The 24,495-nt window shown below is 39.5% G+C and overlaps 1 protein-coding gene across 4 annotated transcripts in view; it reads left to right on the top strand.

The window, feature by feature from the left end:
* Rbcn-3B (WD repeat-containing protein Rbcn-3B) overlaps positions 1-24,495 on the top strand; it is a 393,934-nt gene that overhangs the window by 155,998 nt on the left and 213,441 nt on the right. For all 4 annotated transcript variants that reach the window (XM_071666665.1, XM_071666667.1, XM_071666666.1 and 1 more), the window contains 3 exons: positions 7,146-7,366; positions 16,316-16,511; positions 21,176-21,363. In XM_071666665.1, the coding sequence (XP_071522766.1) occupies positions 7,146-7,366; positions 16,316-16,511; positions 21,176-21,363 (605 nt within the window). The remainder of the gene's footprint in view (positions 1-7,145; positions 7,367-16,315; positions 16,512-21,175; positions 21,364-24,495) is intronic.

Raw genomic sequence — 24,495 nt, 5'->3', positions numbered from 1 at the left:
AAGTATCTTTATCTACCCTTTAATATGCTTTTTCCAGATCCATAAATGCTGCGTACAAATCCATTTGTTTTTCTAAGTATTTCACGTAAATTCTTCAAAGCTAACTCCTGATCCACACATCCTATACCACTTCTGAAATTACACTGCTCTTCCCCAATCTGATGCTCTGTACATGCCTTTACCTTCTCAATCAATGCCTTTCCATACGATTTCCCAGGAATACTCAACAAACTTTTGCCTCTGTAATTTGAAATCTCACCTTCATCCCCTTTGCCTTAGTACATGTATTCCATTAATTCTCAGGCACTTCATCATGATCCTTACATACATTGAATATCCTTACTAAGCAATCAACAACACAGTCACCCCCTTTTTTAATAAATTCCACTGCAATACCCTCCAAGCCCACCGCCTTGCTGGCTTTCATCTTCCACAAAGCTTTCACTACCTCTTCTCTGTTTACCAAACCATTCTTCATGACCTTCTCGCTTCGCACACTACCCCAGCCAGAATGCCCTATATCTGTCACTCTGTCATCAAACACACTCTTGTTCTGAATTTGCCCTTTTACTTTCCCAGAAGTTTTATTCTTAACTCGTAGGTTTTCATAGTTGCAGAAAATAGCATTGTTTAATGACTTCATGCATAGTGCTCTAAGAATCCTAGATGTTTGGGTTGAATTTAAGAAGTATATCAATTCCAAATAATAGTAGTATCCAGTATACTCGGTGTTTGCCTTATTATGCCATAATCATTTGAAGGCATTTTCTAACATTAGTTGAGGATAAGGAGCATTGGCCATATCTTTTGCTCAGTATCAAAACTGGAAATTTTCTAAGTAGCTGAGATGTTTGCAGGGGAAATAATTGTAGTCCCTTAGTTTAAGTAAGACATTTTCCCATGTAGTCTTTGGAATTTTGTGCTGGACTTAAAGATAATCCTTTAGTATCTTCAGGAATCGTACTTGAAAATCTGAATGGAGTGAGGTTTTTGCTTTGTATTGTGAGACTTAAGGTAGAGCATTAGTAGCATTAATACACCGCATGAAACATTTTCGGAAGGCAAACTTGAGGGTCAAGTCAGTGAATGAATGTAGATCACTTTACCCTGCAAATTTAATACATTTTAATGATTCTGTTCCTTGTTAGAATCCTGTAAAAGACCATAAATGGGACAAAATGATTGTTTAGTTTACCACTGGCTGGGTTTCATTGGCATGTAATGTGTGATCCAGTTCCATTTCTGTCCTGTAGCATTAGATATATGTGATACTGGTTTGTAAGCTGATCGTTTCATATACTAACCCAGGTTGGGTTCCTTTTTTTTCCTTCATAGAATGATGAGAATCATATATGTCAATTACAAAGGCAAAAAGTTGGCTGTTTTTCTACAGTATGTAATGTTTAAATTGTCAGATCTTCTGTGGACTAACAAATAATGCATACAGTGCAATTTAGGATATATTTTGTATTACTAACGGGATATTCGGATCCATTGTTATCTTTTTAGTTGCAAAAATTGCATGTAAGTGATTGAAATTTTTTTGTCGTTATTGCAAAAATTGCTTGTTTTCAATGGCACCCAGAATATTTTTCCCTGCACTACTTGAATTGCTACATCTTGTACAGTCCCTACAATGCCTACCAAATCATGCAGAGTACTGCCATCTGTGAGTGGTCAGTAAGTGTGAGTATATGTATACAGCAGCTGTTCCACCTACACTGACAACTCTGCATACATTGCCCATGCTTTTTCTCCTTAATTTAGGTAAGTTATATGCACAGTAACATCATCAAATATAGACAGTGTAAGAGTTTTTAGTAAAGTATACTTGATGATAACATGAAATTATTATAGAATATGTGCTTTTACATCAGGAGATGGTTAATTTGTTTTTCAATTCATTCACAGTTTCTCGTAGATCATGAGTCAAAAAGAAAGATGAATGTTATGAGAGAGAAGACAGATAAAATACAAAAGGGGTAATGCCAGGTAGTGAAAATAATTTTCCAAAAAGGTTTTGTGATTTTCTTTTAATACTGATCCATATATAGCACAGTACATGATATATATAAATTTTTTTTTTTTTTTTTTTTTATACTTTGTCGCTGTCTCCCGCGTTTGCGAGGTAGCGCGAGGAAACAGACGAAAGAAATGGCCCAACCCCCATACACACGTACATACACACGTCCACACACGCAAATATACATACCTACACAGCTTTCCATGGTTTACCCCAGACGCTTCACATGCCTTGATTCAATCCACTGACAGCACGTCAACCCCTGTATACCACATCGCTCCAATTCACTCTATTCCTTGCCCTCCTTTCACCCTCCTGCATGTTCAGGCCCCGATCACACAAAATCTTTTTCACTCCATCTTTCCACCTCCAATTTGGTCTCCCTCTTCTCCTCGTTCCCTCCACCTCCGACACATATATCCTCTTGGTCAATCTTTCCTCACTCATTCTCTCCATGTGCCCAAACCATTTCAAAACACCCTCTTCTGCTCTCTCAACCACGCTCTTTTTATTTCCACACATCTCTCTTACCCTTACGTTACTTACTCGATCAAACCACCTCACACCACACATTGTCCTCAAACATCTCATTTCCAGCACATCCATCCTCCTGCGCACAACTCTATCCATAGCCCACGCCTCGCAACCATACAACATTGTTGGAACCACTATTCCTTCAAACATACCCATTTTTGCTTTCCGAGATAATGTTCTCGACTTCCACACATTTTTCAAGGCTCCCAAAATTTTCGCCCCCTCCCCCACCCTATGATCCACTTCCGCTTCCATGGTTCCATCCGCTGACAGATCCACTCCCAGATATCTAAAACACTTCACTTCCTCCAGTTTTTCTCCATTCAAACTCACCTCCCAATTGACTTGACCCTCAACCCTACTGTACCTAATAACCTTGCTCTTATTCACATTTACTCTTAACTTTCTTCTTCCACACACTTTACCAAACTCAGTCACCAGCTTCTGCAGTTTCTCACATGAATCAGCCACCAGCGCTGTATCATCAGCGAACAACAACTGACTCACTTCCCAAGCTCTCTCATCCCCAACAGACTTCATACTTGCCCCTCTTTCCAGGACTCTTGCATTTACCTCCCTAACAACCCCATCCATAAACAAATTAAACAACCATGGAGACATCACACACCCCTGCCGCAAACCTACATTCACTGAGAACCAATCACTTTCCTCTCTTCCTACACGTACACATGCCTTACATCCTCGATAAAAACTTTTCACTGCTTCTAACAACTTGCCTCCCACACCATATATTCTTAATACCTTCCACAGAGCATCTCTATCAACTCTATCATATGCCTTCTCCAGATCCATAAATGCTACATACAAATCCATTTGCTTTTCTAAGTATTTCTCACATACATTCTTCAAAGCAAACACCTGATCCACACATCCTCTACCACTTCTGAAACCGCACTGCTCTTCCCCAATTATTGAGCAAATTTATGTTTCTGGAATACTTTTGTCTTCTTATTCCATCATTTTGCGTAGATTTACTCTCATATATTGAAACCCTGTTTTCAACAGTTTTTACGCATTTTCTTGTTGAAGTCCTTAGTTTTCATTGATAGATAATGTAGAAGAGAGATTTTAATGCCAAGTAAGGAAACTTTATGTTCATTTCAAGTCAGAAATGCCTGGAAATTTGTCAGACAATTTTTTTCACGGAAAAATGATACCTTTATGGGAATGCCTATCATATATGAATATGCAGTGAAAGAATTAAGTTATGCTGGTTTAATGATTAAACTTGATGTTTGGATAATTTTGTAAATGTTTGATTCTCTCCTGGTAAATTCTTTAGACTTTTGAGCTTATCCACATAACCATTGAAAACAGCCTCTTGGTACGACTTACTAATATTACAGTTGCATCTTTGTTGGTCCTTTATTCCAGTAAGAGAGCTTTTAGTTAAAGGTGATAGGAGTGCATAGATTTTGAGCCATTCACCCTCCCTTTAGGTAGGTTTATTTAATAAGAAAATGGATTCTAGTCATTGGAGTAATTGCCTGGCAGTGTGGTCCAGGTTCCTGACTGGCTGCTTTTGTTTACAGTAAATGCTTATTGGCTAAGACAGATCTGCTGGGAAGGCATAGTCATGCTTTGAGAGCATTATGGTTTCTGTTTGATTATGGTCCAGTATTTTGGGTGACAGAATGACTGTAATTGATGTCTATACATTTTTTTCTGTGATTAAGTACAGATTTAAGTCTCTAACTAACATATTTGTATTTTATTGTTCAAAGGGATCTGTGAGTACTAAGATTGATTAAGACTAGAAAATTTACACTGTTCCTTATCATTTCTTTTGCCTCCATGATAAACATTAGAAAATATACATTATTTAGTATCATATCTTCTTTCCTTCTATAATATGTATACCTTTACATACCAGATATTGTTAGTTGGTTATGACTGGAGACTCAAGAGGACAAACTTAATGGTTTGTAAGTTTAGATTGTTAGAAGGAATTATTGTACTAGTCATTGAAACTTTTGTGTAAAATGGTGTAATGTTATTAACTTGTTATAAGGTAGAAGTATGTTCACTGTGTTGTTTTTATATTTTTTTTATTTTCCAAGGACTCAAGGCAGAATAGAAAAATATCCCTCTGCAATACAATGTGATAGCCATCTACTACAAGCTGGTAGATTGTCCATCCCATTTTGTTCTTAGAAGCACAGTCATTAGGTTAGGCATGATATGTTCAAATGGTCTCATTCTCCTGAAATTGCTGTTGGTTTCACTTTCAATCTGCCCCTTTATGTGTTTACATATATATTGATCTTTATTTAATGCTGTTTAATACCTATTTATGTTAACTATAGATTCAGGATTTCAGTATTTATCTGCTGATGTTAATCCTCACCTCTTTCCCCCTTTAATTAGGGTCTTATCATTTTCTGTGAATGATGTCCTTCTGAAATTGACAAAGCTGCAGAAAAATTTGGAGTTTAATCTGTCAGTGTAGTCAGTGGGAAAAACTACCTTTTGAGAATCACATTGCCAAAACAAAGTACTTACCTCCTCCCTTGGCAAGGAGCTTTTTAGTTCAGCCAGTGGGGAATCAGACTAGATATCATCAATCATTGTGAGGCAGCACCAAGCAAAGTATCCAGTCAGGTAGTAAGGACAGTGCACACTAGCAATTCTTCTACCTTCCCCCTCAAGTAAGTATCCACCCTGCCCAGCTAAATCAGTCCAGCTGTTTTAGATTTGAAATATTCAAGAATGTGGGAGGACCTGCTGTATTTGATGTAGCAAGCTTCATGAAAAATTGATCCTTGGTTCAAGCTCTGCCAACTGAGAAATGTGTGTCTATAATAAGAGGTGGTCATTGAAAGAGGGACAGCATTATTTGAGATGAAGGTGGCAGGCTTATGATAGTCGATTGTGTGTTGGTGGCATTTATGTTTGAAGATGGTAATTTGAATGGGGTTATGAATCATCTTGATGTTAAGTAAAAAGAATGAGAAGCTGTAGAATAACATAGAATCTTAGTTTGCATTAGTGCACTGGATATGTTCATGTTGGCCTAGAAGCTAAAGATTATAAGTAGATAGATAGATAGAGAGAATGATTGTATTTTGCATGACCATAGGACTTGTTGCTTTGTCAGTACTGACTGCCACCAGTTTAAAGGAAAAGCAAAAAATAGTTATTTTAAGAAAACTTTTTAAGGAAGGAGCTTCCAAAATGTGCTGAACTCAGGTGCCAGTGTCATGACTTAACTCTTGCACATTGCTTTGTCTTCCACAGTGTTTGTCAATGTTGTAGATAGAAATTAGAGTCATTTAATTTGGATGATTATGTGAATGATATGAAAGAAAGGATTGAAAAGAGAAAGGGGAAGAGGAATTTGAGTTGCTTTGGTATCAGCACAAGTGTACTCTGCTTCCTTCATGTTATTTTCATTTAGTTGAAGCATTGGATAGAGATGATTCTTTACTGCTTACGTTGCCCAAGAAATTTCTACTCCAGATTTTGGCTGAGTGAAATGCTTGAGAAAGCTCTTGGCTTCACTTTTACAGAATGTCTTTCAAGACTTTGGATGTCTTGTTAGATATTTGTTTTTTCTGTGCCTATATTTTATGTTCCATTTATTTAACCAAACATAATGTGACGTAGTTCCTTTGCTGATCATTATAGGGTTTTGGGCAGTAATCCAACTCATGCTCTATTTTAATCTTTTCATTGAAGAATTTCTTGACATATAGAGTGTGAGTGAGTTTGGCCATTATCTTACATATTGAATAGTTAGCTGTCTCATTAAGGGCTCTAGGAATCCAGGGGCAACTTGAACTGTAAACTTTTAGAAAACCGTTCTCATTTTCCTGGGTCTTCAAAATGTTTTTTAACAGAATGTAACCCACTAAGTGATGTTCAAGATACACCAGATCAGTTACTGAAGCTCATGCAATCAAATGATTGATTTCCAAGTTAATAAAGTAAGAAAATTATCAGTTAAACATAGGGGGAGAAAGAATACACCCCATTTATTCCCTGCATGTCATAGAAGGCAACTGAAAGGGGAGGGAGCTGGGGGCTGGAAATCCTCCCCTTTCATTTTTGATTTTCCAAAAACAGAGAAGGGGGCCAAGGGAGGATATTCCCTCAAAGGCTCAGTCCTCTGTTCTTAACACTATCTTGATGACATGGGAAGTAGCGAAAAGTATTAAAAAAAAGAATATTTCTTATGACAAAGGCTTCAGTCATATGCAAGTACATAGATTATTATTATGATATGGTCAAATCCATTTGCTTTAATTGGCAAGTAAAAGGCATCTGCTTCACTGTGTAAGTGTTTCTTGAAGCAACATTTAGAATTGTTTGACAGGTTTTGATAGAAAAGACATTGCATCAGGAGTTCAACAGTAGTGTTCAGAAATGTACATGGATAGAAATGTTGGAGAAGATTCTTGATGGACTATTTTTTTTCTTTTGCAGGAGATTGCTTCTTCCATGTCAGTAGATAGATGGAAATAAAGCAGTATGTGTATTTGTGTAGATATCCATCCCTACAACAGGTATACCTCCCATACATAGAGTATGATATTCAGTACTGATTTTGTTGATACTTTTTTTCCAGATTGGGCCCAACCAATGGTCTTGCGTGGTCACCAAGGCCGTGTAAATTGTCTATTATATCCTCATGGTGAAAGTTCCCGCTATGATATGGCTCACCTTATCTCAGGAGGTATAGATTTTTCTATCAATGTATGGGACATGTACACTGGCAACCTTGTCCATAGATTTGTGGTTCAAGCAGGTCAGGTTTTGCAGCTACTGGTACCACCACCTACCTGCACAGTAAGTCCCTGTTATTTCAACATTTGTTTGTCTTTGTAAGTGAGATGGCACCAAGCTGAAAATTGTATTAGAGTATTCCATAAAGCACGTGTAATTGTTTGGATATCTTGAATATGTTACTTTTAGAAGTTGAGAACTGTAGTTGAAACACTTAAAACAATTTAAGTAAAAACTTTGCTTTATCAGTATCAGTGTTACCCTGACTAAGTAGATTTAATTATAAGGCTGCTTACAGTTATTGATGGGAGTGTCTTTTCTTTTTGAGCTATGTCTACATGGTAGGCTTGTATTTCCTGCTAAAAAAATTTTCAAGAGAATTTGCATGTTTTTCCCTTTGGAGAGCAAGTTTACACACATATTTTTGGCAGAGAATGAGTTATATTAGGTTAGATAGGTGATATTTATTTTGAGCAATTGGGGCCTAAACATACAGGAGGGTGAAAGGTGTGCAAGGGATAGAGTGAATTGGAACAATGTGGTATACCGGGTCGACATGCTGTCACTGGATTGAACCAGGGCATGTGAAGCGTCTGGGGTAAACCATGGAACTTTTATAGAGCCTGGATGTGGAAAGGGAGCTGTGGTTTCGGTACATTACACATGACAGCTAGAGACTGAAGGTGAACAAATGTGGCCTTTGTTTTTTTTTCCTAGCGCTACCTCGCGCGCATGCAGGGAAGGGGGGTGTCATTTCATGTGTGGTGGGATGGCAGCGGGAATGGATGATGGCAGCATGTATGAATATGTACATGTGTATATATGTATGTGTCTGTGTATGTATATGTATGTATACGTTGAAATGTATAGGTATGTATATGTGTGTGTGTGGGCGTTTATGTATATACATGTGGGTGGGTTTGGGCCATTCTTTCATCTGTTTCCTTGCGCTACTCCACTAAAACGGGAGACAGCGTCAAAGTATGTTTAAAAAAAAGTAATATATGGATTGAAAGATTTGAATCTTGTAATTAGAAAGATGTATAAAGATAGATGTTATAAATAACAGATAGGTAGATACCTATGTTTTTTGATAGGATGGCATTGCTTAGGGAGTTAAAAATTGACCTGTATAGATGGTCAGACTATATTTGGTCTCTAGCAGGAACCTAAATCTAACAATTTGTGCAGTAAGGGGACAGTTATGCACTCCTGAGGACCCATTTTCTGACCTTTCTGCAAATTTTCATCTGTAGCCCATGCTTCACATCCATACATCCTTAGTGGGGCTACTGTACCTTCAAACATACTCATTTTTGCCCACCCAGGTAATGACATGCCTTTCCACACATTCCTCAGTGCTCCATAACCTACCCTGTGTCTTATTTCCACCTCAGAGCATTGTTCCATTCGCCTCCATGTCCTTTCCCAGGTATCTAAAACACTTCACTTCCAAATTTTCCCCATTCAAACTCCAACCCCAACTAATGTGTCCCACTGCACTGCTAAACATAAACATAATAACTTTGCTTTTATGTACATTTACTCTCAGCATCTTCACACACACTCCCAGACTCAGACATCAATTTCTGCAATTTCTCGTTTGAGCCTGTAGTGAGTGCTGTGTCATCAGCAAACAACAACTGACTTACTTCCTAGGCCCCTTTCATCCCTTTCAGATTGCACACACACACACACACACACACACACACACACACACTCTGTAAGACTCTTGCATTTACCTTTGTCACCACCCTAACCATGAACAAATTAAACATCTATGATGATGCCACACTCTTGCTGTAGACCCACCTTCACTTTGAACCACTCACTTGCACACACACCTTACATTCTTGATAAAAACGTCTCACTGCTTCTTGTAATTTTCACACATCATATATATGTAAGACCTTCCACAAAGCATCTCTGTTGACTTTTTATCTTATGAATTCGCCATACCCATAAATGCCACATATGTATGAGATGTTTGAGGACAATATGTGGTGTGAGATGGTTTGATCGAGTAAGTAATAATAGGATAAGAGAGATGTGTGGTAATAAAAAGAGTGTGTTTGAGAGAGCAGAAGAGGGTGTTTTGAAATGGTTTGGTCACATGGAGAGAATGAGTGAGGAAAGATTGACAGAGAGGATATATGTGTTAGAGGTGAAGGGAACAAGGAGAAGTGGGAGACCAAATTGGAGGTGGAAAGATGGAGTGAAAAAGGTTTTGAGCGATCGGGGCCTGAACATGCAGGAGGATGAAAGGCATGCAAGGAATAGAGTGAATTGGAACGATGTGGTATACCGGGGTTGACGTGCTGTCAATGGATTGAACCAGGGCATGTGAAGCATCTGGAGTAAACCATAGAAAGTTGTGTGGGGCCTGGATGTGGAAAGGGAGCTGTGGTTTCAGTGCATTATTACATGACAGCTAGAGACTGAGTGTGAACGAATGTGGCCTTTGTTGAGGGGGGAGGGGGTTGTTAATTCATGTGTGGCGAGGTGGCGATGGGAATGAATAAAGGCAGACAGTAGGAATTATGTACATGTGTATATATGTATATGTCTGTGTGTGTATATATATGTATATGTTGAGATGTGTAGGTATGTATATTTGCATGTGTGGACGTGTATGTATATACATGTGTATGTGGGTGGGTTGGGCTATTCTTTCGTCTGTTTCCTTGTGCTACCTCGCTAACGTGGGAGACAGCAACAAAGCAAAATAAAAAATAATAAATAATGTATTCTTTTGTTTCACTAAGGTATTTCTCACACATTCTTCAAAGCAAACACCTGATCCACATATCCTCTAACACTGTAGAAACAACTTTGTACCTCCCTGATCTGATGCTGTATATAAGTCTTCATCCTGTCCTTCACCTTCCGTACAACTTACCAGGTACATTCAGCAAACTTGTAGGGCTGTGGTTTGAACAGTCATCCTTGTTGTCCTTGCCTTTATATGATGGTGTTGTATGTGCATTCCACCAGTCTTCAGGCACCCCACCATGATCCATACATACAATGAACATCCATACAGACCAATCAACAACACAGTCACTCCCTTTCGGAAGAAATTAGATTTCACTGCTGTCATTTCTAACCACCTTTCACATGTCATCATATACAAGTCTTTCACCACCTCTTTTTTTCTCCAAACTACTCTTCATGACTGTCTCACTTTGCATACTATCCCAACCCAAACACCCTATATCTGCCACCCTATCATCAAACACATTCAGCTTTCCCTCAAAATATCACTCCATCTCCCCTCACTTTCCCTCAAAATATCACTCCACCTCCCCTCACTTCATCACTACATGTTCCACTTACCCATTAGCCCCTTCACTAATGTTCCCATTTGTTCACTTTGTTTTTCTCACACTATTAACCTCCTTCCAAAATATCATCTTCGTCTCCCTGAAGTTTACTGATACTCTCTCACCACTGCTCATTTGCCATCTCTTTTTAACCCTTGCACCTTCCTGTTGACCTCGTGCTGCTTTGCTTTCTCTTGTACATCTGTCAGTTTTCTGCAGTCTTTCCCTGTAAGTACTGCTTGTGCACTTCTATTTTTTTACTAGCAACTGTTACTTGTTCACTGTTCATGTGAGTTTAGATGTAACCAGGATGAGAAGAATGGAGAGATAGGTAGTATGTTTGAGGAAAGGTACATAAATATTTTTGCTCTATGAAAAGATACTAGGAGAGATTTAGTGTAGAATGGCAAAAGGTAAGTGTAAATAAAGCTTGGGGAGTAAGTGGAGAATGGGAGGTGTGTGGCATGCTGAAATTGGAAGGTAGGTAGGTGAGAAAGGGTAGTGAGTGGTGGGATGAGGAAGTGAACTTGAGAGGGTGATAACACTCACAGAGTATCATATTTGGGAAGAACAGTGTGGTTTCAGGATTGTTAAAGGATGTGTGGCTCAAGTGTTTGCTTTGAAGAAAGTGTGTGAGAAATACTTGACTGAGAAAGATCTGCATGTGGACTTTATGGATTTAGAGAAAAAGTGACAGGGATGATAGAAATGCTCTGTGAAAGGGTTAAAAACAAATGATGTGAGAAAAGAGATTGTATAATCAGTGAAAAGTTTTTATCAAAAGAGTAATGTGTGTGTGCAAGTAGGTAGAGAGGAGGGTGAGTCTGTGGCAGAGGTGTGTGATGTCACCATGGTTGTTTAATCTGTTAGTGGATCGGGTGATGAGGGAGTTGAATGCAAGGGTTTTGTAGAGAGGAGCAGGTATGCAGTATGGATTAGGGGGGATTGATGGGAAGTGAGTCAGTTGTTGTTTGTTGATGGCACAGTGCTTGTGGCTTATTTAAGTGAGAAAGTATTTGAGTTTGGAAGAGCATGTGAAAATAGAAAGTTGACTGTAAATGTGAATAAAGGCAAGGTTGTTAGGTTTGCTAGTGAAAAAAGACAGGTTATTTGAAGTGTGATTTTAATGGACAGAACTTGGAGGAAGTGGCAAATTTTAGATACCTGTGAGTGGAGATGGCAGTGATTGGAACCATGGAAGCTGAAGTTTGCCATAGGGTGGGCGAAGGGATAACGGTTGTGGGTGCATTAAGAAATTTGAGGAAAGAGAGGTCATTGTCTATAGATAAAGATGGGTATGTTTGATAATGTAGTAGTCCCATCATTGTTGTATGGATGTAAAGCATAAGCCTTAGACAAAAATGTAAAGGGTTGATGAAAGTATTGGAGGAGAAATGTTTTAGGACAGTAAGTTGTGTGAGGAGGGTTGATCAAATGAGAAATGAAAGAGGTGTCTCTGTTGTAGCTGAAGAGGATGTGTTGAAATGTGAGAGGGGATTAAGAATACTTCCCACGTATTCCCTGCGTGTCGTAGAAGGCGACTAAAAGGGGAGGGAGCGGGGGGCTGGAAATCCTCCCCTCTCGTTTTTTTTTTTTTCCAAAAGAAGGAACAGAGAATTGGGCCAGGTGAGGGTATTCCCTCAAAGGCCCAGTCCTCTGTTCTTAATGGTACCTCGCTAACGCGGGAAATGGCGAATAGTTTAAAAGAAAAAAGAAGTTGAATGAGAAAAGGATAACTATGAGGTTGTACTGGTCAGAAGTGCAGGAAAAAGGGAAAGGGAGAAACCAAATTATACATGTCAGAAGTGGAGGGAAAAAGGGGAAGGGAGAAACCAAAGAGAAATGGATAGGTGGAGTGAAAGCTAAGAATCTTGGGGTCTAAACAAGCAATAGGGCATAAGGCATGCAAGCAATAGAGTGAATTGGTGTGATGTGATGTATGGGGTATGACATTTTTTCTCAATGGGGTGAACCTGGGCTCATGAAGTGGTTTGGGGAAACTGCGGTAAGATCTGTAGGGCCAGGTTGTGGGTAAGGGGCTCTGGTTTCAGTACATTACACATAACATCTAGAGAGTGGATTTGAGCAAATTTGGCTGTTTCTTTTTCATCTCATACCTACCCTCTTGCCCAAAGTTCCTTTCTTCTTCTACAGTTTTACAGAACCTCTGCAGTGCTAGGATGATAAACACATCCACTGGGTCAGACCTAAGGTCAAAACTGTACTGATGCTGTGTCTATGTCTGTGTGAAGCAAATGTGGGGCAGCTGAGCAGTAAATGTTCAGTGTATTCTTTAGGGTGGTTGCATCACAAGTAGGAGGGGTCTTGAGATATGTTGAGTTAGTTTTTGTTGTGTTGTAGGAATGGGTGATGTTGAGAATTTAGATAGATGAGAAAGTGTAACTTGTAAAAGCCCAGGAATCGTGGTTTCAGATGGTTGTATGATTAGTGGGATGATGTTCAAGATTGAGCTGGGAGAGTAGCTGTAGAGCTTGTTGATTCATTTCTGTGTATAAATCATTTTGGTGTTTTGTGCATTGGAGGTGGGAGATCTGTATGTGTGGATTGCTGAAGTGTGAAGCAAGGGTAGGGTTTTTATTTCTACGTAGGGTTAGGTTGTTAGTTTAGGAGGGTTTTGAATAGGAAGTGTCAAGTGATGTTGCAAAGCATTGAGTTCCGAACATACTGAGGTGAGATTATAATGAGAGGAATTTTGTTTTGTTTTGTAGGTGATGAGTGTTTGTGGTTGCTAGGCTGCCAGTGATTGTTCCGAGTGCTATGTTTTGTGTGGTTTGCAGTTTTAAGTTTGCTGTTGATAGATTTGGGGACTAAGCTGTTTGTTGCTTTTGTGCTGCTATTTGTGATTTGAGGAGTGAATGTCAAGTGTGTTTTATGTTTTGTATGTGATCCTAAGGGGTGTTAAACTTTTGTCGTTTGGGAGTGATTGGCCATTTAAGGTGATAGAGGGATGCAGGTTGGATTCATGTTTGTCATGGGTCAAAAGGTTGACTGAAGACATCTTTGGAGGTGCAGAAATTCCTCTCTACACTGTGTAATATAGTGCTGCATGTATAAGGTTAGGGTGCTGATATGTGATTGTAAAGGTAGTGCCAGGAAAACGCAAAAAGGGCCACATTTGTTCACACTGTCTCCAGCTGTCATGAGTAATGCACCAAAACCACAGCTCCCTTTCCACATCCAGGCCCTACAGACCTTTCCATGGTTTACCCCAGATGTTTCAGATGCTCTGGCTTAGTCCATTGACAGCACATCAACCCTAGTATACCACATCATTCCTATTCACTCTATTCCTTGCATGCCTCTCACCCTCCTGTATGATCAGGCCTCGATTGCTCACTCCATCCTTCCACCTCCAATTTGGTCTCCTGCTTCTCTTTGTTCCCTCCACCTCTGACACATATATCCTCTTTGTCAATCTTTCCTCACTCCTGTCTCCATATGTCCAAACCATTTCAACAAACCCTCTTCTGCTCTCTTAACCATACTCTTTATTACCACACATCTCTCTTATTCTTACATTACTTACTCGATCAAACCACCTCACACCACATATTGTCCTCGTGCATTTCATTTCCAACACATCCCCCTCCTCCGTACAACCCTATTTATAGCCCATGCCTCGCAACCATATAACATTTTTGGAACTTCAATTCCTTCAAACATACCCATTTTTGATCTCCGAGATAATGTTCTCTCCTTCCATGCATTCTTCATCACTCTCAGAACTTTCGTCCCTTCCCCCACCCTGTGACTCACTTCTGCTTCCATTGTTCCATCTGCTGCTTGAGTCCACTACCAGATATCTATTTATTGGAGAGAGTGAAATGTTTTAGATATCTGGCTATGGACTTGGCAGTGGATGGAACCATGGAAGCAGAAGTGAGTCATAAGGTGGGGAGGGGGCGAAGGTTCTGGGAGCGATGAAGAATGTGTGGAAGGAGTGAACGTTATCTCAGAAAGCAAAGATGGGAATGTTTGAAGGAAGAGTAGTTCCAACAATGTTATATGGTTGCAAGGCATGGGCTATAAATAGGGTTGTACGGAGGAGGGTGGATGTGATGGAAATGAAAATGTTTGAGGACAATATATGGTGTGAGGTAGTTTGATCGAGTAAGTAATAAAAGGGTGAGAGAGATGTGTAAAAACAAAAAGAGTGTGGTTGAGAGAGCAGAAGAGGGTGTTGAAATGGTTTGGACATATGAAGAGAATGAGTGAGGAAAGATTAACAAAGAGGATATATTTGTCAGAGGTGAAGGGAAGAAGTGTTGGACCAAATTGGAGGTGGAAGGATAGAGTGGAAAAGATTTTGAGTGATCAGAGCCTGAACATACAGGAGGGTGAGAGGTGTGCAAGGAATAGAGTGAATTGGAATGATGTGGTATACCGGTGTCAACATGCTGTCAATGAACTGAACCAGGGCATGTGAAGCATCTGGGGTAAACCATGGACAGGTCTGTGGGGCCTGGATGTGGATAGGGAGCTGTGGTTTTGGTGCATTACACATAACAGCTAGACTGAGTGTTAAAGAATGTGGCCTTTTTTGTCTGTTCTCCTGGCGCTACCTCGCTGAAGCGGGGGGTAGCAACACTTTCCTGTGTGGTGAGGTAGTGATGGGAATGGATGAAAGCAAGCAAGTATGAATATGTACATGTGTTTATATGTATGTGTATGTGTGTATATGTTGATATGTATATATATGCTTATGGGCTGTTCTTCTGTATCCTGACACTTCGTCGCTGATGCAGGGAACAGCGATTATGTATAATGATGATATACATACATGTATACACATGAACATATTCATACTTGTGCATTGCCATCCGTTTCCAACACCATCCCACCCTACAGGAAACACCACAAATGCATGAAGGAAAAAAAAGAATGATGACTTTTACTATCTCTTCTTCTCACCCTTACCTGATCACTGCCCTCTGCATCAATGAGGTAACACTAGGAAACAGATGGAGAAAGGCCACATCTGCTGACATCCATATATGAGCTGTCATGTGTAATGCACCAAAACCACAGCTCGCTATCCACATCCAGGCTCTAGAGACCTTTCTGTTCTTTACACCGGATGTTTACTTATGTATAGTACACACTTTTCAGGCAATTGTTTATACTTTATGCACTAGTCATACTACACATACACACATTTTGTGTGTAATTTTACTTATTTTTTTACTCCAAACTTTACATAAGTGAACACATAATTTTCTTAGCACACAAGCAATAATGTTATACCAGTAGTTTTCTTATCTTGAAAATATAAGCTATAATACTAAGGCAAGTATTATTTATAATGCACCAAAACCAGAACCCCTCTCCAAACCCAAACCCTTACAGACCTTTCCATGGTTTCCCACAGTTGCTTCATATGCCCTTGTTCAGCTGATTGTATACCATATTGCTGTAATTCACTCTTTTCCATATATGCCTCTTACTTTCCTGCAAACTTCTTTTCATGTGGCTGGCTCTCAGCTTCAAGGCTGTACTTCTTGCATTATCAGAGAGTGACAGACTCCTTTCGAGTGAGCTCTTACATGAAATGCATTCCTTTTTATTTCCAGGTGTTGTCAGTGAATTGTGTGAAGGTGTCTAATGACAGAAATACTTATGAAGTATTTTTCAAGGATATGGACTGATGGTAGATTTTATCATGTTGCAGCCTCGCATCCAGAACTGCATATGCAGCATTTCTGAAGACCACAGTGTAGCACTGCTTAGCATCAAGGAGTGCAAGTTGGTGCTTCTAGCTTCTAAGCATCTCTATCCTGTTCTCAGTGTCAAATGGCGACCAGAACATGACTTCTTAATGGTTGCCACACACGATGGATCTGTTTATGTCTGGCAGATGGAGACAGGTTAGTTGGGTGTTATTCACTGTAGAACATTTACTTAGTTGAGTTGGCTTAGAGCATTTGAATTGATTGGTTTGCCTTTTATTAATTTTTCATTTGTAAACTTGTGTACTAGTGTTTGCCTATCCTTAGGGAATTGGAAAAAGATTATTATTCATGTATTTCTTGGATGTTTTAAAAGTTGACGAAGAGTGGTAGGAGGTTAGGGCCAGAAATCTTACCCTTCTTTATTTACTTTGTAAAAGTGGGAGCAAAAGGAGCTAAGTGAGGCGCTTTCCTTGAAGGCTCAATCATCTGTTTTTGTTGCTGCCATGCTAAAGTGGAAAAGGAAAGCACCTATCAAAAAGTATTTTATTGGTTTTCATGTTAGAAATATAAGTTTCTAAATATTGTTGTCTTTGGGGATATGTGAGAGGAATAGAATACTAACCATGGAATGTAACTAAAAGAGTAAGGAGTAGAGGTCTGGAAACCCTTTCCTTAATTTATTTTGCTATCTATAAGTGGGAATAGAAGAGGGAACCAGATAAGCATTGCTCCTTAAAGGCTTAAGCTGAGTTGCCTGGATCTGTGTGGATGTAACCAGGATGAGAAGAAGGGAAAATAGGTATAATGTTTGGGGAGGGGAACCTGGATTTTCTGGCTCTGAGTGAAACTAAAATCAAGGAGAAGGGGGAAGAATGGTTTAGAACTGTCCAAGGGTTAAAGTCTAGGATTTGTGTGAGGTTAAGAATTAGGAGGGAATGGCACTTTTACTGAAGGAGGAGTTGTGAGAATGTGTTGGAAGGTTTAAAGAAGTGAGCTCAGAACTGATGTTGGTGAGAATGAAAGTAGATTATGAGATGTGGGTGATCATCAGTGCTTATAAACCTGTTAGGAAGAGAGGCAAGTATTTTAGGTGGAGTTGAGTGAGTGTGTCAGCAGTTTGATGGAAAGTATTGAGTAATAGTGGTGAGAGCTTTGAATGCAAGAGTAGGTGATGAGGCTGTTGAGTTTATAACTAGGGGCACAAGTTACCAGATATAAATGATAATGGTAAACGGCTTGTGGAGTTCCTTTCTGAAAGAGAATTGATGATAGGGAATACCTGGTTTAAAAAAAGGGTATATACACACACAAGTATTCATGGTTGAGTGGGGTTAAAGTCATTAGGCATTATTGTATTATGTACTAATTGACAGGCATGGAAAGGAGAGACTTTTCTTTTTCTTTTTCTTTTAAACTATTCGCCATTTCCCGCGTTAGCGAGGTAGCGTTAGGAACAGAGGACTGGGCCTTTTTTGGAATATCCTCACCTGGCCCCCTCTGTTCCTTCTTTTGGAAAATTAAAAAAAAAAAAAAGAAAAAACGAGAGGGGAGGATTTCCAGCCCCTCGCTCCCTCCCCTTTTAGTCGCCTTCTACGACACGCAGGGAATACGTGGGAAGTATTCTGCTGAGAGGGGCAGCTGGTGGGATGTCATAACTTCTTGATCAATATGTGAAAGTTTTTGTGACTTTAGGAAAAAAGGAAATCACATGGTTGGGAATGGAGTGGTGAAAGTTGGAGAATTTCAAAAAAAGGCTTGTGTTTGGAGATACCCACAGAGATTAGATGAAGAATGAAATGAGGTAAGAACAAAGGAATTACAGGTAGTGGGCATATTTGTGTGGGTGAAGTTTGCAGATAGGATGTGGGTGTTTGAGAAAAGGCAGTAAGTGTTAGGATTAGGAAGTTGCAATTACAAGTGAAGGAGAAAAGAGGTAAATCATTGATATCTGCTTGGAAGGAAAGTGTGGGATTGGGAGATATGTAAGAGAAAGCAGCAGGAGGTCATGAAGGTGCTGGGACTGAAAATGAGGGTAAGTGAGAAATAGGATGAGATGGTATCAGTAAAATTCATTGAGGATAACAAAGTGTTTTATGAGATGAATAAGTTGATGAGGAGAACAAGAGAACAAATGGAAGCATTAATGAAGGGAGTAGATGGGGAAGTGGTAACAGGCAAAGAAGATGTAAAGAGGAGTTGGAGTGATTTTTTTAAAGGACTGTTGAATGTGTGAGATGATAGGGTGGAAGATGTGGGGTGAATGATTTCATTGAAAAGAGAATAGGCAGTAAAAGCCTTGCATAAGACAAAGTGTGGTAAACCCACTGGAGTTGATAGGATTGCAACTAAATTTTTTAAAAAAGGGGTGACTGGTATTTATGTGATTTTGTGTCTGTATGATCCAAGGAGAGATAAGGGTGATAAAAGTAAATGTTTTTAAATACCAGAGATATAAGTCTGTTGAACATACTTGGTAAGTTGTATGGGAGAGTGGTGATTGAGAGGGCGGTGGTGTTCGTAGATCCTGTTTGGTGCAGGAGCAGTGTATCTTCAGGAGCAGTAGAGGATGTTTGGTCCAGGTATTTGCCACTAAGAAACTCATGGAGAAAGAAGGAGATCTGTATGTGGCATTTATGGATCTGGAGAAGGTGTATGATAGGTGATGGTATGAATATTTGGTGCACATGGAAATCTATTAGATGCAGGGACTTTTTATTGGGAGAATAAATCATTTGCATTTTTTCATTATTTTAAAGATGACATGAGCAAATGAAGTTGGGTTTGTGTCAATATGTTTGATTTCACCTTGGCTGTTTATGGGTGGGATGGTGAGGGAAGTAAATGTAAGGGACTTGGAGAGTTGGGCTGGTCTACAGTATGCTGGATTTTGTAGGAGTTGCTGGGAGGGGAGTTAGTTGCTGTTTGCAGATGGTATTGTTCTGTTGGCATACTTAAATGAGAAACTGAAGAAGCTGGTATCTGAGTTTGAAATTGTGTTTGAAAAGATGAGGCTGAGAGTTGATTTGAAATAAGGTTTTGAAGAGTACTAGTTGGGCTAGGTATGTTGGTGTGAGTCTTGGTTTGATTGGAGAGAGCCTGGAGGAAGTGAAGTGTTTAAGGTACCTGAAAGTAGACATGGAAGTGGATGGAAGTAAGAGAGATGAAGTGAAGTATTGGATGGGTGAGAATTTACATAAGTTAAATGAGAAAGACAGATGACAGGAGGCTTGATTGGCCCATGACTGGGTTGTCTGATGAAAAAAAAAGTTTAAGTTGATGAGAAAATGTAATTCTGCTCAGTAGTTTTTAAGCTATCACTGACTCCCCTCTGCCACATATTAGCCTTCTTTTGTCCCAGTTACCATTGTCGTTTATACAGTTTATTTCTGGTCTTTTTTCTCAGAGTATACCTGAATTTATAAGATACTTGTCTAAACGACTTTTGAAGGTATTTATGATTTTAGCATTCACTACATCTGACAGTAACTTATTCCAGTGCTCAGCACACGTATAGGAAAAGAAGCTTTTTTCTATGTCTGTACTACATCCTTTAGCTTTGAGTTTTATTCCATTTGTCCTTGTAACCATATTTCCTTGTATTTCTGAAAGATGTTCATGATTTACTTTATCAGATTTGTTCAGAATTTTGAATGCTTGGATTAAGTTGCCACAAAGTCTACATTTTTTTAAGGGAGAAGAGATATAATCATTTTAGCCTTTCTTTGTATACCAGATTTCTAAGGGATAGGATTAAGTTTGTCACAGGTCTTTGTACGTGATCTAATTTTTCTTTGTCTTTTTTATAGTTTGGGGACCAAAACTGGACTGCATATTCAAGGTGTGGTCTTATTAGAGAATTACAAAGCGTTAGAGTTGTCTCTGGTGTCTTGTAATCTTTGTTCCTGGCTATGAAACCTAGCAATTGATTGCCTTTTTTTACTTGCTGTTTGACGCTGTCTAGTGTATTTCAGATTGTTGCTAGAAATGACAACTCCAAGGTCCTTTTCTTCATTTACTTTGATTAGGGAATTTCTGAATAGTTTGTTGTTGTGACGTGTATTCTTGTCTCCATAGTACATAGCCTTACACTTGTCTACATTAAACTTCATTTTTCATCTGTCTGACTACTCTGCTAGGATGGAGGTGAGTAGGCGTTAGGGTATCCAGATGTGAATATTCAGGAGGGTGACTCTCTTAGGATTGATGTGATGTGGTGTTGATGATCTATCAGTGATCTGAACTAGGGCTTGTGAAGTGCTTTAAGTGAACCTTGAAGCAATCTCTGGGGCTTGGCTGTGAATGATAGGCTATGGTTTTGATATATTATACATGACACAGCTAGATAGTGCATTTATGCAAATACAACTTTTTTTTATGTACCTTGCTGTGGTGCGTGAATCAAATGGTATATTAAAAAGATATGAGTTAACACCTTGGGTAAAAGAAAGGACCATAAATGGAGAGATTTACAGTGAAGTGTTTTATGCATCTTGTGCATGGTAGTGATTTAAGTACATGAAATGTTTTCAATGTGCTTATATTGATTTTGAAAGACAATAATGTGATTGTTGTTTAAAGTAACTTTTGAAAAGATATGTAATAACTGCCACTGATAGAGTAAATATTAGATTTAGCTTTAAATAGGTATTAGATTCACCTTTGAAAAGAAAAGAATATCTTGCATGTACATTAGGATGCTAATAGGTTGGACAGTGATAGATATGTAGATACTGGTTTTTGAAATGAATATAACTCTCTTGTAGATCTGAGAAAAAGTTATCATATATGAATAAGGTAAAAGCAGACTTACACATGAATAGATCTGTAATTTGAAATTAATTGCCTTTGTATTGCAACAGGTCACCTTGATCGTGTCTTACAAGGTGTGACAGCAGAGGAGGTTTTGGGAGCTTGTGATGAGCATTCAGCAAGCCCAGGTAGTGGCAGTGGTGGTGCTGGCTCAGAAGCTGGCTTGGCAAACCCTGCTGTTCACCTCTTTAGAGGACTCAGACATCGAAACTTAGCAGCTATCAGACATGCTGCACAGGTAAGTAGTTACCCACAGGTGATATTTATTTTGTTTACTATACTTTGTTGCTGTCTCCTGGGTTAGCGAGGTAGCGCAAGGAAACAGAGGAAAGAATGGACCAACCTACCCACACACACATGTATATACATGCATGTCCACACATGCACATATACATACCTATACATTTCAATGTATACATATATATACATACACAGACATATACATATATACGCATGTACATAATTCATACTTGCTGCCTTTATTCTGTCCTGACGCCACCCCACCACACATGAAATGATAACCCCCGCACGCGTGCGAGGTAGCGCTAGGAAAAGACAACAAAGGCCACATTCGTTCACACTCAGTCTCTAGCTGTCATGTATAATGTGCCGAAACCACAGCTCCCTTTCCACATCCAGGCCCCACAGAACCTTCCATGGTTTACCCCAGACGCTTCACATGCCCTGGTTCAATCTATTGACAGCACATTGACCCCGTTATACCACATCGTTCCAATTCACTCTATTCCTTGCACGCCTTTCACTCTCCTGCATGTTCAGGCCCTGATTGCTCAAAATCTTTTTCACTCCATCCTTCCACCTCCAATTTGGTCTCCCACTTCTACTTGTTCCCTCCACCTCTGACACATATATCCTCTTTGTCTATCTTTCCTCACTCATTCTCTCCATGTGACCAAACCACTTAAACACACCCCATTCTGCTCTCTCAACCACACTTTTTATTACCATACATATCTCTTACCTTTCATTACGTACTCGATCAAACGACCTCACACCACATTTTGGCCTCAAACATCTCATTTCCAACACATCCACCCTCCTCTGCACAACGCTATCTATAGTCCACGCCTTGCAGCCATATGACATTGTTGGAACCACTATTCCTCCAAACATACCCATTTTTGCTTTCCAAGATGATGTTCTTGCCTTCCACACATTCTTCAACACTCCCAGAACGAATACTCAACAAACTTATACCTCTGTAATTTGAACACTCACCTTTATCCCCTATGCCTCTGTACAATGGCACTATGCATGCATTCTGTCAATCCTCAGGCCCCTCACCATGAATCATACATACATTGAATATGCTCACCAACCAGTCAACAACACAGTCACCTCCTTTTTTACTAGATTCAGCAGCATTACCATCCAAACCCACCACCTTGCCGGCTTCCATCTTCCACAAAGTTTTCACTACCTCTTCTCTGTTTACCAAACCATTTTCCATGACCCTTTCACTTCGCACACCACCTCAACCAAAACACCCTATATCTGCTTCTCTATCATCTAACACATTCAACAAACCTTCAAAATACTCACTCCTTCTCCTTCTCACATCACCACTACTTGTTATTACCTCCCCATTAGCCCCCTTCACCGATGTTCCCCTTTGTTCTCTTGTCTTATGCACTTTATTTACCTCCTTCCAAAACGTCTTTTTATTCTCCCTAAAATGTAATGATACTCTCCTACTCCAACTCTCATTTACCCTCTTTTTCACCTCTTGCACCTTTCTCTTGACCTCTTGCCTCTTTCTTTTATACATCTTGTGGTCATTTGGATGATTTCCCTGCAAAAATTGTCCAAATGCCTCTCTCTTTTCTTTCACTAATAATCTTAATGCTTCATCCCACCACTCACTACCCTTTCTAATCTGCCCACCTCCCATGCTTCTCATGCCACAAGCATCTTTTGCACAAGCCATCACTGCTTTCCTAAATACATCCCATTCCTCCCCCACTCCCCTTACGTCATTTGCTCTCACCTTTTTCCATTATGTGCTCAGTCTCTACTGGTACTTCCTCACACAAGTCTCCTTCCCAAGCTCACTTACTCTCACCACTCTTCACCCCAGCATTTTCTCTTTTGAAAACCTATACAAATCTTCACCTTCACCTCCACAAGATAATGATCAGACAACATTCCAGTAGCACCTCTCAGCACATTAACATCCAAAAGTCTCTCTTTCATGCGCTTATCAATTAACACATAATCCAGTAATGTTCTCTGGCCATCTCTCCTACTTACAAACGTATACTTATGTATATCTGTCTTTTTAAACCAGGTATTCCCAATCACCAGTCCTTTTTCAGCACACAAATCTACAAGCTCTTCACCATTTCCATTTACAACACTGAACACCCCATGTACTCCAATTATACCCTCAACTGCCACATTACTCACCTTTGCATTCATATCACCCATCACTGTAACCCTGTCTTTTGCATCAAAATTGCTAACAAACTCACGTAGCTGCTCCCAAAATACTTGCCTCTCATGATATTTCTTCTCATACCCAGGTGCATAGGCACCAATAATCACCCATCTCTCTCCATCCACTTTCAGTTTTACCCATATCAATCTAGAATTTACTTTCTTACACTCAATCACATACTCCCACAACTCCTGTTTCAGGAGTAGTGCTACTCCTTCCTTGGCTCTTGTCTTCTCACCAGCTCGTGACTTTACTCCCAAAACATTCCCAAATCACTCTTCCCTTTTACCCTTGAGCTTTGTATCACTCAGAGCCAAAACATCCAGGATCCTTTCCTCAAACATACTACCTATCTCTCCTTTTTTATCATCTTGGTTACATCCACACGCATTTAGACACCCCAGTCTGAGCCTTTGAGGAGAATGAGCATTCCCCATTTGACTCCCTCTTCTGTTTCCCCTTTTAGAATATCCTGATACTCCACTCAAATATTAGTCAAGTCTTGAGCAAGACCACCAGTAGTTAAGTTTCATATACACTGTTATGGAGAAATGAAGAAATCAGAAGTAATGTAGAATATTGGGCATGAGCATCAGTATACTGTATTATGAAATAGGGGAGAACATGTCACCTGACCTTGCCTTTAGCAAGTACAATGCAGCCTTCAATTGTTTAGAGATGATTATGTTAATTCTGTGAAATTTTAGAATGAGAGATTCAGAATCACTTGTGACTCTGTGAAAGGACTAATAGTTTCCAGACCAGAATACTTTTGTGTGTTTGCAATGTCTTTTGAAGCTGGTATATTTACTGAGTTTGGAAATGTGTTGGGAAAGCTCACATTTCACATTGACAGTCAGAATTGCTACTCTATGAATGACAGAAGTCAGTCACATTTTCTCTCCCTTGCAG

Source organism: Panulirus ornatus, chromosome 11 (genome assembly GCF_036320965.1).
Source record: "Panulirus ornatus isolate Po-2019 chromosome 11, ASM3632096v1, whole genome shotgun sequence".
NCBI classification, from domain to species: Eukaryota; Metazoa; Arthropoda; class Malacostraca; order Decapoda; family Palinuridae; genus Panulirus; species Panulirus ornatus.
This window is presented reverse-complemented; position numbering and strand designations above follow the sequence as displayed.